The sequence below is a fragment of the Staurois parvus genome, unplaced genomic scaffold (assembly GCF_062004578.1).
Source record: "Staurois parvus isolate SC_StPar_1 unplaced genomic scaffold, SC_StPar_1.0 ptg000012l, whole genome shotgun sequence".
Classification (NCBI taxonomy): domain Eukaryota; kingdom Metazoa; phylum Chordata; class Amphibia; order Anura; family Ranidae; genus Staurois; species Staurois parvus.
In genome coordinates, this window is record NW_028317808.1 from 11,133,563 (window position 1) to 11,150,733 (window position 17,171).

The window sequence follows — 17,171 nt, forward strand, 5'->3', positions numbered from 1 at the left end:
AGTAATAATAACTTGAAAATTCCCTATTGGCTCATGTGTCATAGTAAATTCATGATACATTTCTGTCATTAACAATATATTTATTAAACTTCCATGCTATTATATTATTATTATTATTATTATTAGTATAATAATAATAGTTATTATTATTAAATGGAAAATTCTCTATTGGCTCATGTGTCAAGTAAATTCATGGTACATTTCTATCATTAATAATATATTTATTAAACTTCCATACTATTATAATATTATTATAATTATTATTATTATTATTATTATTATTATTATTAAATGGAAAATTCTTTATTGGCTCATGTGTCATAGTAAATTATTGATACATTTTTATCATTAATAATATATTTATTAAACTTCCATGCTATTATAATTTTTGTATTATTATTATTATTATTTTTATATGGAAAATTCTCTATTGGCTCATGTGTCATAGTAACTTCATGTTACTAAAAATATATAAATATATATATGTAAAAATTTTTTATAAATAATATATATATATATACACAATACACGCTATTTGTAAAAAAATAATATTGAAATGGTTATAATGATACTTCATAAATAATATTTGTGTTGGTCAGTTTGAGGGAGTTTGAAAAAGAGACCAGTATAAATGTTAAAACAACTGTAGCTATGATTACAGGGTTTTCTCATGTAAATTGGTTTTAGTGGTCAGCAATGACCACTGCTCTACAGTCCCTGATAAGCCCTTCTGCCTTCTGTATAGCTTCTATTGAACCTACAGCACAGTCCCTAGGAGGACAGCAGAGCGCCCTGTACTTTGCTGGTGACAATCACAGCTTGGCTGATTGCTCGGAGAACTCTTTAACGACATGTAACTTATTTTACCGTTCAGGATTCAGTGTTTTCTGAACATCCACATAATCACTTACAAACTAGAGTTCTACAGATAACTTGTATAAGGATGGGATTGCTTTACAAACTCTTAAAGGAGTCTTTTATGGACGAGAGAAAATTCCCTTTAACTTGAAGGCATGTGAAAGCAATGCAAATAGAGTGATTAATCTCCTTAATATCAGGTCACAATCATGCGTTAAAAGTCTTATAAAGGTGAGAGCATAGAAGTGGTAAGAGTTCAGAATGGAGAATATGTGTTGTGATCAGATAACTGGTCTGATTCCACTAAAGCAAGCTGAGCATTAATGTGTCAAATGATCAGGATGAAGCAATTTTAGAAAATCAAGATTCCTTTCTGTAACCCTATAATCGCTTGCAAGTTGTAGAAGCAATAAGTTCTTGAACGTCTAACTTGCGTTGTGATTTCAGCGGTGAAATCATTGCTACCTATACAGAATCCATGGGGGCAGTCAAACATCAGATTTTGGAGTTTGCAGTAATAAGGCATTTTAACACCTTCCCTACCTGACCACCATACTATGCATTAATATGTCGTTCAAATTCTTAGAAGTCAGAAAATCTAGAAACAGAAGTAAGAAAGCCCTTTTTTTACTCTCACCCAAGATTAATATTACTGCTGATGCCACTGCGGTGGAAAGAGGGTTAAGGAAATGGCAAAGAGACCAATAGCGTGCCTTCCCCTTTCATGCCATAGCCCTCCCCCTCCCACAAAATGAATAGAATATGTTAAGAAGGTATGAAGGGAGTATTAGTGGTAACATACAGTACCATGAGCTGCTCTGGCCTCTCAGTCAGTGTGGAACAGTTAACAGATCTCACTTCTGGCCTTCGTACACAGTGCAAAAAAAAGGCAAAAACAATAAATACATTAAGAAGAAGGGAGAGGGACACCAACAAAAAAAAAATCTCTGAGTCAAACTCAGCTTTCTCGGTTCTGGTGCATTCCTTTCCCTCTATCTCCCAACCTCTTTTGCGTGTGTCCTGTCATATTTTCTTCAGCTGTTAATTGTCTGGGCTTGCGAGAAAACAGCCAAAGTTTAAGGGAACATAAAAAAACAGGAAAAAAAAAAACGTAAATGAAAAAAAAAAAATGCTTGTAAGTGACTGTCACAGCGGATCAGACTCACGTTGGATGGTCATTTTTTCCAAGGGAAGTGTTCCTCTCATAGTTCCTGAGTGTCTCAGTCATCTCTCACTCCCTCCCTCCTCACTGCCCCTAAGCCCTCCCTTCCCTCAATGTGCTCACCCCTCCTCCATCATGTGCATATACACATACATCTCTGATACACGCTCCCTCCTCACCTCCCTCCTCCCTTAAGGCCATGATCTACCAGTGGCAATAAAAGATTCATGGGACTTGGGATCTCCGCACAATACAATAGCCTTAGTTTAAAATGAGAGAAATGGACGTTTCGAACATCGATCCATATCCCCCGAGCCTGTTCCCGTGTCCCTGCCGTGCGGATGGAAAAAGAGACGATCGTTTCTGGGAAAACCAACCGTTCCAAAGTTTGTAGGAACAGATGCGGATGAAAGTGCTCTTGGCCACCTCAGCTAATGAAGACCTTCCGAGGGAAAAAAAAAACCTTTTGGGCTCTCTGCCCAAACCTTGTGACCTGCCTTCGCAATGTGACAAGCTTGTGACTGCTTGTGTCACTTCGCCGTTTACGGTTAGAGCAGTCCGCAGGGCAAAAGCAGAAAACGAGGAAGAATCAGTCATTTTCTTCTCAGCTGATGAGCAATCTTAACCTTTCTAACATGTTCCTCCAACATCGTGGAGCTGAACAAACAAGCGACTCACGCACAAGATCAACTCTGTCGAAAAAAGAGTTGGTGGAAAAAATAAAGAAAAAACGTAAATAGATTTAGATTTTTACAAAAGTATCAAATACAAACAAACAATAGCCTACCTACCTCGCTCTCCCCTCTTAGAAAAGTCCCTTTAATTAAATCACCAACAAAAAAAGTCCCTTCAAATAACAGATTCATAAAGGTATCTTTTTGTACAGTAACTATACTACGACATTGTCTAGGAAAGTCACCTTTAAAAATGTATTCAAGTTACTCCTATTTGCATGTAAAAATATAAATATCCATGGTTTAAATAATGAATGAACCATTTTTTAGGTGATTAATAATGGGTTAATAAAGTATCTTCACTCCTAACCCTCTCCTTTCCAGCTACTTCTTTCTTTTTCACCAGAAATGCTAGGTGTATCAGCACAATCACTCAGGAGCCTATTTAGTATGATCTGTGGAGATGCAAGACCAAGACGTTTTTGACCAAATTTTTTCAGATCTATATTTTTCAGTGTTAATATTTTTTAATTTTGTTATTATAGGTTTTATATAGTGCTGCCAATTTATACAGTGTTTTATATTATTTATTTATTTTATTATAGGTACTTATATAGCTCAATCAATTTACGCAGCGCTTTACATATATATTGTACATTCACATCAGTCCCTAATCCTCAAGGGGCGTACAGTCTAAAATATATATATTGTACATTCACATCAGCCCCTAACCCTCAAGGGGTGTAAAATCTAAAATATATATATTGTACATTCACATCAGTCCCTAACCCTCAAGGGGCGTACAGTCTAAAATATATATATTGTACATTCACATCAGTCCCTAACCGTCAAGGGGCGTACAGTCTAAAATATATATATTGTACATTCACATCAGTCCCTAACCGTCAAGGGGCGTACAGTCTAAAATATATATATTGTACATTCACATCAGTCCCTAACCCTCAAGCGGCATACAGTCTAAAATATATATATTGTACATTCACATCAGTCCCTAACCCTCAAGGGGTGTACAATCTAAAATATATATATTGTACATTCACATCTGTCCCTAAGCCTCAAGGGGCATACAATCTAAAATATATATATTGTACATTCACATCAGTCCCTAACCCTCAAGGGGCGTACAGTCTAAAATATATATATTGTACATTCACATCAGTCCCTAACCGTCAAGGGGCGTACAGTCTAAAATATATATATTGTACATTCACATCTGTCCCTAAGCCTCAAGGGGCGTACAATCTAAAATATATATATTGTACATTCACATCAGTCCCTAACCCTCAAGGGGCATACAGTCTAAAATATATATATTGTACATTCACATCAGTCCTAACCCTCAAGGGGCGTACAGTCTAAAATATATATATTGTACATTCACATGAGTCCCTGACTCTCAAGGGGCGTACAATCTAAGGTCCCTAACACACATACTAGGGCCTATTTAGACAGGAGCCAATTAACCTACCAGCATGTCTTTGGAGGGTGGGAGGAAACCGGAGTACCCAGAGTAAACCCACGCAGGCACAGGGAGAACATGCAAACTCCAGGCAGGTGGTGCTGTGGGTGGGATTCCAACCAACGACTCTAGTACTGACAGGCGGAAGTGCTAACCATGTAGCCACTGTGCTGCCCAGACAAAATATCTTTCTTTAAATAACAAAGCAAATAAGGGAGAATGAGAAAAAAAAATCTTTATAATGGTTTATTAAAGTGTGTGTGCAATCCAAAAGTTTTTTTATGTTGTTGTTTTGGATAGAGTGGTGATAGGTTGGAACCCCTGTCAGGTTTTTGTTTCTAGGGCAATTTCAGGTGTCTATACACTGTTAGAATGTTGGCAGATTGAGAGGAAACAAATGAAATTCTAACAGTGGATGGTCCTGCCAGCTCACCAAGAGTCAGTTACTCAATTGACTTTCGTTGAATGAGCCAGGTTGAAAATTTACAATCGAATAAGTGCAGGCACTGTTCAGGCATTAAGACAGCTGGTACTGGTGGCTGGCAGAATGCAATAACCCAGGAGGGCAATATGTGTGTATGGAGGAATCTGTTAGATTTTTTTTCCATCAGTCAGCAGACTAAACAAAAGAAATCTGGTAGAGCATTACTCTTTCTTTTTGTAGTTGGAACTGAAACTAAGAAAATAGCAAACTTTATATACATATTATTATTACACATGATTTATATAGCGCCAACAGTTTGCTCAGCGCTTTACAATATAACGGGAGACAATACAGTAACAATACAGTTCAATACAAGAGGGATAGGAGGGCCCTGCTCCTTGGAGCTTACAATCTAATAAATATATATATATGTGTTATTATTATTATAGAGGATTTATATAGCGCCAACAGTTTGCTCAACGCTTTACAATATAACGGGAGACAATACAGCAACAATACAGTTCAATACAAGAGGGTTAGGAGGGCCCTGCTCCTTGGAGCTTACAATCTATATATACATATATATATATTTATGAAAACAGATGAAACAAGGCATGAGAACACATATATGTCCAATATGAGAAGTCAAAACAACATCAATTTTGAATTATCTTTGTATCCCCAGACTGAAAATTGCTGTTGACTCCAGCTATTACTGGAGGGACATATGATGGTCTACTTGCCAACTAAGCAGGCAATCATCCTGACCACCTTGGTATCAATCCAGATTTCCACTCTAAAGCCCCCATACATTATGCAATTTTCTTTCCTTCAACCACAAGTGGAAGGAAAAAAAATCACGTGATTCCCCCATCAATACAGTCAGTGTTAATAGGGGAATCCCTCCTGCAGCATTGTATTCTGATGGTAGGGAGTATTCCCTGATCACATGACAAATATCCAGGCTGGTTGTACTGAAGGCAATTGGTTGATCGACTTCAGTACAACGAGTCTGCCCTATGGCCAGTTTGACTTTCTTGCCCCATGGCAAAATGTTATATTTAAAGTGTTGCTAAACCCAGGACCCTGCATTCACTATATCTGGTCTCCCACCGTACACAGAACATGAAAGTGCAAATATTTTAGTAAATATAAACGGCTAAATACCTTTTCTCATCAGCAGTTACAGCAGTCTTCTATCAGTGTCCAGCAGAGCACTGGTTAACGCTTATAAGAGGAGTTTGCTTTCTGCTCTAGGAGGATGTAAAACCCCTGACTATCTGTCTGGACAGTGCTGATTGGCCCTGTGCTGATCACATGCACTCTCCCAAGAAAAAAAAAACCTCTCTAGCAATACACACTAAACTGAGCATGTGCAGAATGGCTATGGTTCAGTCTGTCTTATCAGGAGATAAGACGTGGACATTTGAACAAAAGGAGGAGCAGAGAAGTCAGAATCAAACGGCCTTTTTACACAATGTAGAGGATTAACCCCTTAGGTTCCACAGTGTGTATAACAAGCATGCTTTACTGCATATACAGGCTGACTTTACGGTTGTGGGTTTAGTAACACTTTAAACACAGAAAATAGCAAACATTTTATAATTTTTCGGAAAATGAAGAAGTTAAAAAAATTATTTTCACAAATTTTTTTTACATAATGTCACCAGTACAGTACAGCGTCATCATATAACTGATGTGGCGGTGATCAGGGACACTGACTGGTGACAGTACGAAAAAAAAAAAAGATAATTTTTTTTCAATTTTTTATTACATTTTTTCTCTTTTTTAAGATTTTTTTTTCATATTGCACTATGACCAAAGTAGTATAATGTTACCATAGTAACATTGTACTACTTTGGGGAAGTGATCAGTATTTTTTTTTTACACAATTTGATTGATTATAGCATATAATTTCTTTGATATAAGCAAGCATTTAACTGAATGAAATCAATTCATTCAGGTTTTGTTGTTGTTGTGATTAGCTGTGATTGGCCACAGTTAATCACATGACACAGATGAGCTGTGATTGGCCTAGCCACTGCATGTGATCGCTGTGACCATTCACAGCTAGACACTAGTATACAATGGATGGCATGAAAGGAAGCCATGCATTGTATACAACTGTCATGTGACCTGCTGTGATTGGTCACAGCAGGTCACATGGTACTGGCAACGGGGTCGGTACACAGATCTGTCACCGGCCGTGTCCCAGGTGCCTGCGGGCACACGCAAAGCACGATCCAGGAAGGACATCATATGACGCCCTCCCGGAGGGATGAAATGTTCGCCTGGCTGTCATTTGACCATAGGCTGGGCTGCAAGTGGTTAATTGGCTCCTGTCTAAATTGGTCCTAGAATGTGAGTTAGGGCCCTTACATTGTCAGCTCCTGTAAATTTTATATATATAAAATTTATATATATATATAAAAATTATATATATATATGTGTGTGTGTGTGTGTAAATTCCAGCAATACATAATTACCTGTAATACATAATAATAAATTCCTCTAAATAAGACAAAGATGGCAAAACATGACAGGGCTTTATTTAAAGGTAAGCTCTAGGAAAAGCAGTGCAGCAATGCAAGGGTTAACGGCTCGTTTCTGTCTAGGGGACCAAGTAAAGCACTTTTACTTACCTGATCCTCTTCTCTCTCAGGCTCCTCTTAGCTGCAACTTAAATAAAGGAATGCGCTAAAACCACAAACTATTCCTAATTTAGTGTAGAAACATTAGTGCAAAAGATATATATATCTATTCTCAATTAATATAAAAAAATATCAAAATTATGTGCAAAACTATTTTTTAGTGCATAAGTAATTTAAATAATTAAATTTGTGAATATAAAAAAATGTCCAATTCTGAATTTCTTCAAATGTCCAAACAAATCCTTTTCAAATTCAGGTGCTCTCAAAGAAATTGTGCCAAAATCCACCACCAAAAGTAAAGTTGGGTAACTCACCCAACGCCCCTTGAAGACGTCATTCATGACCAAACTAGTAGGGCTTACTGGATGCTGACGTCTGTGGAGAGGATTGAGTCACGAGCGCTGTAGTGAGTGTGCGGGGAACAGGAGACTGTTATACCATTTGCTGTTTTATGCTGTTATACTAGTGTCGGTGAAGACACCCTTTTTGTGAGTGTAAATCTTTATTAAATTGTTGGATACTTTTATAAAAAAAAGCTGGCTGCACCATGATTTTCTCTTTCTTTCCCAAACATGACCTCGGTGGAGAGATATAGAAAGAGAGAGTGATATAATGCTCCTGGAACCATTATATTGAGTGGTGGATACCTACCTTATGGGTGATTGTGTAGCTATTGATCATCACACCTGAGAAGTTGATTCATTGCATCTGCTCCCAGAGCAAAAAGCGTTTTTTGCTGATCTAGAGATTGATCAGCATGGAGCTCTGGTGAGTTACCCAACTTTACTTTGGTGGTGGATTTTGGCACAATTTCTTTGAGAGCACTTGAATTTGAAAAGGATTTGTTTGGACATTTGAAGAAATTCAGAATTGGACAATTTTTATATTCACAAATTTAATTATTTAAATTACTTATGCACTAAAAAATTGTTTTGCACATAATTTTGATATTTTTTGATATTAATTGAGAATAGATATATATATCTTTTGCACTAATGTTTCTACACTAAATTAGGAATAGTTTGTGGTTTTAGTGCATTCCTTTATTTAAGTTATAGCACTAAGAAATTTATTTGGTTTCTTTGAGGTGGAATTGCTGCTTTAAAGTATTAAGGGTGTGGCGCTTTTATTACACTTGTGATCCTCTTAGCTGCAAGGCTTCTTTTCCCCTGCACTCCCGAGGTCAGATGCCCCTGATGTCATTAAAACCAATGTAGGGACCATAGGCCTGCATTGGATGTGAGGACACCAAGGGACAGTCAATTGCTGGAGCACAGGGCAGCTCTGTCTACCGGGGAAGCAGAAGACTGAGTAAGTAAAAGTAATTTCCCAATTCCCTAGACAGGGCATTTAGAGCAATTAGCCCTTGCAGTGCACTGCAAGGGAAGACTTTTACTTTTTACAGAGTTGGGCTTCAACTATTCCTTACACTATCCAAACGTACAAAAAAAAATGATTGGCTTTAGATATTTTTTAAACATATTTAGTACACATGACTACACATTTGCTTTTTAAATTCATGCTGCTTTTGCCAAGTAATCAGCAGTGGAAAATCAGCTGTTTTTTTTTTTTTTGTTTTGTAATTTAAAAACATGGCTGGAAATCTTAAATCATACATTTTGCATTGCATTTCATAGTAATCAAGTGACACTCAAACATCTGCTAATTAAAATGTGCTAATTAGTGAAGTGCCGCAAGATAATAAACAAGCTAATTAGTGAACTGCTGCCTGTCCACAGACTCTTCTTGGTGACAAGTTGTCTTTAAACAACTGCTTGCTGTTCACAGGATTCTCATGTCTACTAGAGCATGTGTACAGATGAGAACATGTGTAATGCAATAAATTACTACATTTTGTATTATGAGACAATCAAAAATGAGGAGATCAGTGCATAATGATACAAACAGTAAGCCTTCCGACCTCATAGGAGCTTTGATCAATTAAAGAGCTTTCTTTCATTGGTATTTAATAATCCCTGGATCTTTCATTTTTTACTATATAAAGGAAAAAAAACAACATTTATAAAAAAAAAACCTCTTTCCTATGTGGGGAATTCCAGGACAGGACATACACCCCCAAAACAATCAATATTGGAAAGGAGATACCCCAAGGTGATCAATTTTGCTTCCTACATTTTTTGGGGAAATGAAGATTCATGGTGGTGTTGAGTAGCTTCAAACATGACGCTTGGTAATGGTGCACTAGATGTTGTTTATACAGGTCACAGACAGAGGGAGGGGGAGGATTAAAGCACAGCTTACATACATTAGGAGGATGGGGATGAAGAGGTTAATGTGCAGATATAGGGAGATGAAGGGTCTATACAGGCCACAAACAAGATAAGGGGGAGATCAGATGTACAGGGGATGGTGAAAGGGTTAATATACTGGTCACATACAGAGACTTGAGGGAGATTAGATGTACAGGGAAGGGGTGGTGGTGAAAGGGTTAAAAAAAAAAGAATTTGACAGTCACAACCCTCCATCCTCAATTTCCTGCTGCCTGCGATTTGGAACTAATGAATGAATGTTCATTCACTAGTTCCTAATTTTTCTGTGAAAGGAAGGGGAAAGCTCCCAAATGTAAACGGTAGTACTGTTTATATTTGTGATAGCTATTATTGGTCATATCAGCAACAAGAAGGTACAGAGCCAATTAAATAAGCTCTGTACACTGTGCCTGTGATGTGAGCTGTTGGATGACAGCTCAGATGATGGCAATTAACAGGTACACTGTGTATCCTTATTTCTGCAACACCTTCATAAATGGATCTGTAAGAATAAACATCCACCACTTCATGACTGTACAGTGGGTTTAACCGTTTCTCTGCCAGGTCTGTACTTCCTATGGACCTGACAGCGGGGGGGTTTTACACACATTGCAGACATCGGGATTGTGTGTACATCTGACAAGCTGACTTCTGGCAGAGGTGCAGAATTACTTGTACACCCCCCAGTAACAGCTGCCCCATCCCCCATGCGTGCCCCCCTGTCATGTATCCTGGGCTCCGATTACCCATGTACAGGCCCGGGACCGACATACCAGTGGGGAGGGAGCTTTAGCGGCCATCATCAGCCATCACGGTCCGGAAAGAATCTACTGCAGTGCAATCTGTACTGCATTAGATTTAGTGGAGCACAGAGGAGGTCTTTTAGACCCTGGATGTCTCAATAACCGCTTCCTGACTGCCCTATAGCAGAACTACTGCTACAGGGCTGCGCAAAATCATGTATATATACGTGATTTCGTATTTCCGAGTAGAGGACGCACACATGCCGCTCTACCCCTACTGCCATTGGCGGCTACAGGTGTCGATCACAGGGTCCTGGCCGGAGATTCCCCGCCGCCACCCGGAGATCGACGAGGAACACTGACAGGGGAGAGGTCTGCATTTAAACAATACAGATCTCTCCCCTGTCAGCACCAACATGCTGCTTTGAATTGCTCTGCATAGCAGAGCAATACAAAGCAGCATGCTTACACAGTAAAACACACACAGCACAGTTTGTAAAACAGCAGACAGCACACAGTTAACCCTTGGATTGCCCCAGATGTTAACCCCTTCTTGACCACTGTCATTAGTACAGTGTCAGTGCTTTTTATTAGCACTGATCACTGTATTGGTGTCAGTGTGGATGTCAGTGGAAGTTAGTCAGTTCCCCACCCAGTGTCAGTAATACGTTACTGATCGCCGCCATTACTAGCATAAAAATAAAAATTCCAGTATATACAGTTGCAAGAAAAAGTATGTGAACCCCTTGGGATTACGTGGAGTTTTGCATGAACTGGGCATAAAATGTGCTCTGAACGTCATCTAAGTCACAACAATAGAAGAACACAGTCTGCTGAACATAATACTACACAAACATTAGATGTTGCCATGGTTTAATTGCACATAACATGTAAACATTCACAGTGCAGGGAGGAAGAAAGTATGTGAGGCCCTAGCTTAATGACTTCTCCCAGAGCTAATTGGAGCCAGGAGTGAGCCAACCTTGACTCCAATCAGTGTGATGATATTGGATGTGTTGCTGACAGCTGTCCTGCCCTTAAAAAACACACACCTGTTTTGGGTTTACTGGTTTCAAGAAGCACTGTCTTATGTGAACCATGCCTCGCAGAAAAGAGCTCTCAGAAGACCTACAATCAAGAATTGTTGACTTGCATGAAGCTGGAAAGGGTTACAAAAGTATCTCCAAAAGCCTTGATGTTCATGTGTCCACTGTAAGACAGACTGTCTACAAATGGAGAAAGTTTAGCACTGTTGCTACTCTCCCTAGGTGCGGTCGTCCTGTAAAAATGACTGCAAGAGCACAGCGCAGAATGCTGCATGAGGTAAAGAAGAATCCCAGAGTGTCAGCTAAAGACCTACAGAAATCTCTGGCACATGCTAACATTTTTGTTGACACATCTACAATAAGGAAAACATTAAACAAGAATGGAGTACATGGGAGGACACCACGGAGGAAGCCATTGCTGTCCAAAAAGAATATTGCAGCACGTTTGAAGTTTGCAAAAGAGCACCTGGATGTTCCACAGCACTACTGGCAAAATATACTGTGGACAGATGAAACTGAGATTGAGTTGTTTGGGAAGAACACACAACACTATGTGTGGAGAAAAAAAGGCACAGCACACCAACATCAAAACCTCATCCCCACTGTAAAACATGGCGGAGGGAGCATCATGGTTTGGGGCTGCTTTGCTGCCTCAGGGCCTGGACAGATTGTTGTCATTGATGGGAAAATGAATTCCAGAGTTTATCAAGACATTTTGCAGAAAAACGTACGACCATCTGTCCGCCAACTGAAGCTCCGCAGAGGATGGGTGATGCAACAGGACAATGACCCAAAGCATACAAGTAATTCAACAAAACAATGGCTGCAACAGCACAGAATACACCTTCTGGAGTGGCCCAGTCAGAGTCCTGACCTCAACCCGATTGAAATGCTCTGGCATGACCTTAAGAGAGCGATTTACACCAGACATCCCAAGAATATTGCTAGACAGAAACAGTTTTGTGAAGAAGAGTGGTCCAAAATTACTCCAGATCGTTGTGCAGGTCTGATCTGCAACTACAGGAAACGTTTGGTTGAGGTTATTGCTGCCAAAAGAGGGTCAACCAGTTATTAAGTCCAAAGGTTCACATACTTTTTCCTCCCTGCACTGTGAATGTTTACATGTTATGTGCAATTAAACCATGGCAACATCTAATGTTTGTGTAGTATTATGTTCAGCAGACTGTGTTCTTCTATTGTTGTGACTTAGATGACGTTCAGAGCACATTTTATGCCCAATTCATGCAAAACTCCACGTAATCCCAAGGGGTTCACATACTTTTTCTTGCAACTGTATGCTGTCATTTGTAAATGCTATAACTTTCATATAAACCAATTCATTTACACGTATTGGGATTGACATGTAGCAGAATACATTTTGGACTAAATTTATGAGAAAATTAGATTTTAAAATTTTTTTTACTAAATAAGTTTTATAGCAAAAAGTCAAAAATACTGGGTTTTTTTCAGAACTCTCAGTCTTTTTTTGTTTATAGTGCAAAAATATTAAAAACGCACAGGCGATTAAATACCACTGAAAGAAAGCTCAATTTGTGGGAAAAAAAGGATGTAAAATGTAATTTGGGTGCAGCGTTGCATGACCTTGCAATTGTCAGTTAAAGTAATGCAGCGCTGTGTCGCACAAAATGGCCTGGTCAGGAGGGGGGGGGGGGTGTAAACCCTCTAGAGGGCTAGTGGTTAAAGAGAATATGTCACCAAAATATCATCACATAGGGGACTTTTTGTACCCTGTGATAAAAAAAAAAAGGTAAGGAAAAAAACTTTTTTTAAAATTGTAAGCATTGCATGATCTCGCAATTGTCAGTTAAAGTAACGCAGTGCCGTATCGCAAAAAATGGCCTGGTCAGGAGGGGGGGTGTAAATCATCTGGAGGGTAAGTGGTTAAAGAGAATCTGTCACCAAACTATCATCACATAGGGGACTTTTTGTACCTTATGTGATTAAAAAAAAGATAATTAAAATTTTTTTTTAAAAATTGTAAAACATTGAAGTTACACCCCAGCAAATAAAATTCCCCCCCCAAAAAATTTTTTTAGACCCCCCCTTCCACGTATACACACGTAAGAACATAGACACATGCATCAGGGGCGCCTATGCATGAAATTGTCAATTGCGAGACACATTTACACATAGCCATGCACGCTGGATTGACAGCAATATTTCTGTTTACACCCACCTACCTCCAAGTCCAATCCAGTCAGCTAAAAAAAAAGTTAGGGGATCCGTCTGCTTCCGTTTAGGTGAATGGAATCAGAGGGTAGTCAGGTGTAAATGGACAGCGAAGTCAATTTACTCCCAGCCACCCATAGAGCACAGCGGACTCTGTCCATGTCATTGAAGTGTTATGTGTTTGTTCTCTTTTGATCAGCACAGGATCTGTGAGCTGTTCCTCTTCTGATCAGAACAGAACTGGCCCCGTGTGTAAATGGAGCCTTAATAAGGTCTGGAACGGTGGTTTAGTGCCCAGTAATGAAAGTACCTATATCAGAATTCTATGTGCCCAACAGCATGCCTAGACAGGAGAGGTGGAGGAGGCACGCAGTTCTCACTTGACACTACTCTGTATGCTGGCTGCTCCTCCACACGCATGTGGGTGGGCTGAAAGAACATAGTGCATGCCCACAAAGGGAAAAGAAAAGGTGCACATTGCATGCTGGGAGGCCATGGACAGACATGTGACACGATGACATCATTTATTTGATCCCATCAATGTATGGTCCATCTTAGATTGTTTCCAAGATCGCTCTAGGAAAGGGCCCTTGCCAGTGGATGTTTCCTAACTGCCCCCCAAAAGAAAGACTGTTTTTCTTGCTTTTTTTATTTTTTAAATTGAAAAAGTACATTTTTATTTCTGGGATATGTGATAGAATAAGACATGGGAACAATACAATTTGTGTTGTAAGAAAGCTCTACTGTATCACTAATTCTACTGATTCCGTTGGAAAACGTTTTGATTCCTTTGGTCTCTTCTCACTTTAACCTTCACAGTTATACTTTTTTGTTGGTCTCCAAGCCCTACCATTTAAAAGCCATGGTTTCCATGCACTACACTGATGATGTCCAACAACTGTGAAATAGCTGCATGCAGTTTGGAATAAATGGATTTGCGATGATACTATACACCATTGGCTCTGGATGTACAGTTGGCCACTGTGGCAAACTGGAAGGGTGTGTATGGCTTTACCCACTATCTTAAAATAAGGAATATTTCCCTTATTTCTGGAATATGCAATGGAATGACATAGTTACTTGCTTACTCTGGTTGAAAAAAGACACAAGTCCATCCAGTTCAACCAATAGAAAACACACACACACACACACACACACACAGAAACCAGCATATACCCAATCCCACATCTACAGTTGATCCAGAGGAAGGCAAGAAACCCCAAAAAGCATGATCCAATTCGCTCCTGTAAGGGGGACAAAATCCTTTCTGATCCCCTAAGAGGCAAGCTGATATTCCCTGGAATAAGATGTGAATTCCTTCTGTTCTATAAAGCCTTTGTTTTGCTATTTTCCTGTAAGCAGAACATGAAAAGTCCTTTAATTGCTAATAAGAATGTGATCATTTCATGCAGTGTTGAGGCATCATATGTGCTTCTGGACAACTATTATTATTATTATTATTATTATTATAAGCTTGCACAGCGTTTGTTTTAGTGATTAAAATGAACAAATATTCCAAAAACCATTTGTTACAGCATGTATTTTAAATAATGTGTATATCATAAAAGAGAAAACTAGTGAAAACTAGCATTTGCAGCTAGGAACAGTATGGTGCCAGACTGTTCATTGATGTTTTGATGAATACTTTTTTTTTTTATTACATGTGATGCAAGACAATGACACACATATGGATTGTAGAAACTAGCAAAGTGGCCATTAACACTTCGTGAACTAGTTTTATGCTTCAGGTTTTACCTCTATGTCTGATACATCTAGCAAGCGCTATTTAGGCCTATATACAAAAACTTGACATGCTGCTAAAAGCACTGCAGGCCTGCAGTCCAAGTTTGGGTGGAAGACAGCGCTGGACTGGTGCGGCTGGAGGTTGCCTAACAGCAGATTACTGTGTAGAGGGTATAGAGGAATTGATTCCAACGGGGCAGCACAGTGGCTACATGGTTAGCACTTCCACCTGGTAGTACTAGGGTCATTGGTTCCAATCCCAGCCATGTCCCCTCCTGCCTGGAGTTTGCATATTCTCCCTGTGCCTGCATGGGTTTCCTCCAGGTACTCCAGTTTCCTCCCACACTCCAAAGATATGCTGGTAGGATAATTGGATCCTGTCTAAATTGGCCCTTGTATATGAATGTGAGTTAGGGACCTTAGATTGTACACCCTTTGAGGGTTAGGGACTGATGTGAATGTACAATATATATATGTAAAGCACTGCGTAAATTGACGACACTATATAGGTACCTGAAATAAATAAATAAAAATAAATATCCCAGTGGTAGGTGATAGACTCCATTGGGATCTAGGGCTGCTATCTTTTCTGAGAACAACAAAGGGGGCATTACCACAGGGAACACTTGGGTGACTAAAGAGGAGCGCCCCGTGTCCAAAAATGTCTCACTTGATGATTTTTATAGAGCCAATTGTGTCCATCCTCTGATTGGTTCAGCTGTCTGTTCTGCATACAGTTCCAGGACAAGGTCATCCAGCACCCAGGGCAAAAATGCTAAACTGTGCCCCCCCCCCATTCATTATGTACAAGTTTAGGGGATCCTACGCCCAACAGTCACTCGCTTTTCAAAATCACTGCCGCTGTCACTACTCTTGTCAGTCTTGTAACAGAAGGGAAGTGCCTCCAATCCCTATAGTAAACCATTGCACCCAGGGCAGCTGCCCCTCCCGCATACAGGTACCCCGGCCCTGTCTGGATAGCACTGAACATCAAGGGATTAAGTTTGAGATCAGATTGATAGGCATTCTTGACAAATGCTGCATTTGCCATTTAAATTTATACAGCTGTGTTCAAATAAAAGACAAAACATTTAACAAAAAAATGCTACATGTAGCCAACTTTGCTTGCAGTCCCAATGCACCTCATGCTTCATCTAAAGAAAGGCAGCACAGTTCAAAGCAGGTCAAATACAACCTCTGAGCTGCCATGTGTACAGCTCCTTTAAAGTCCATGAGATTTTGCTGTCTTTGAATTCATCAGACTCTACAGTGCCTTCTGCTGGCTGGATATGGTAAATATGAAATATTCACATTATTATTATTATCATACAGTATTTATAAAGCGCCAATGGTTCGCTCAGCGCTGTACATTACAAAGGGGGACAGAACATGTGATAGAACAATAACAATACAATGCAAAACATGAGGGGATCGAGGGCCCTGTTCTTTCGAGCTTACAATCATGTCATGTTTAATATTTACTAACAAAAAATAAACAATGCAAATTGTAATTCTTAGTCATGAACAACATGTAGAAATACAATATGTGCAAATAGAGTTTATGTTCCCTTTAAAGCACACCTGTTAAGTGCTAGTAAACTTTTTTTTTTTAATTTTAACTACAGTTAAGCCTATAATAAAGCTTACCTGTAGGTAAAAAGAATATCTCCTAAATGTGCACTGTTTAGGAGATATTCTCTCTTTTTTTAAGCCGGCAAATGCCCTCTGAAAGAACAGCATATCCATGCTATTCCTGCAGAGATGTGTACTGTGGCCCAGGACTCCCGTGAGCATGGGAGTGACGTCATCGTGGTCCGGCCTATCAGACGGCTGGAGCTCGTGTACCCGGAAGGAAGACAGGTGAAGATGGAAGCAGGGGCGGACTGACTATTTTGAAACTCGGGCACTGCCCGAGGGCCCAGGGTCAGTA

The 17,171-nt window shown here is 39.4% G+C and overlaps 1 protein-coding gene across 4 annotated transcripts in view; it reads right to left on the reverse strand.

Moving 5' to 3' along the window:
• BNC2 (basonuclin zinc finger protein 2) overlaps positions 1 to 17,171 on the reverse strand; it is an 823,285-nt gene that overhangs the window by 348,286 nt on the left and 457,828 nt on the right. Inside the window, exon 1 of one of the 4 annotated variants that reach the window (XM_089674768.1) lies at positions 2,025 to 2,082. The exons of 2 other annotated variants lie outside the window; for them this stretch is intronic. Coding sequence is in view for 1 of the 2 variants with exons in the window: in XM_089674766.1 (XP_089530892.1) it covers positions 1,666 to 1,668 (3 nt within the window). In the remaining variant the exon portion in view is untranslated. One more of the 4 variants, XM_089674766.1, reaches the window with a different exon arrangement.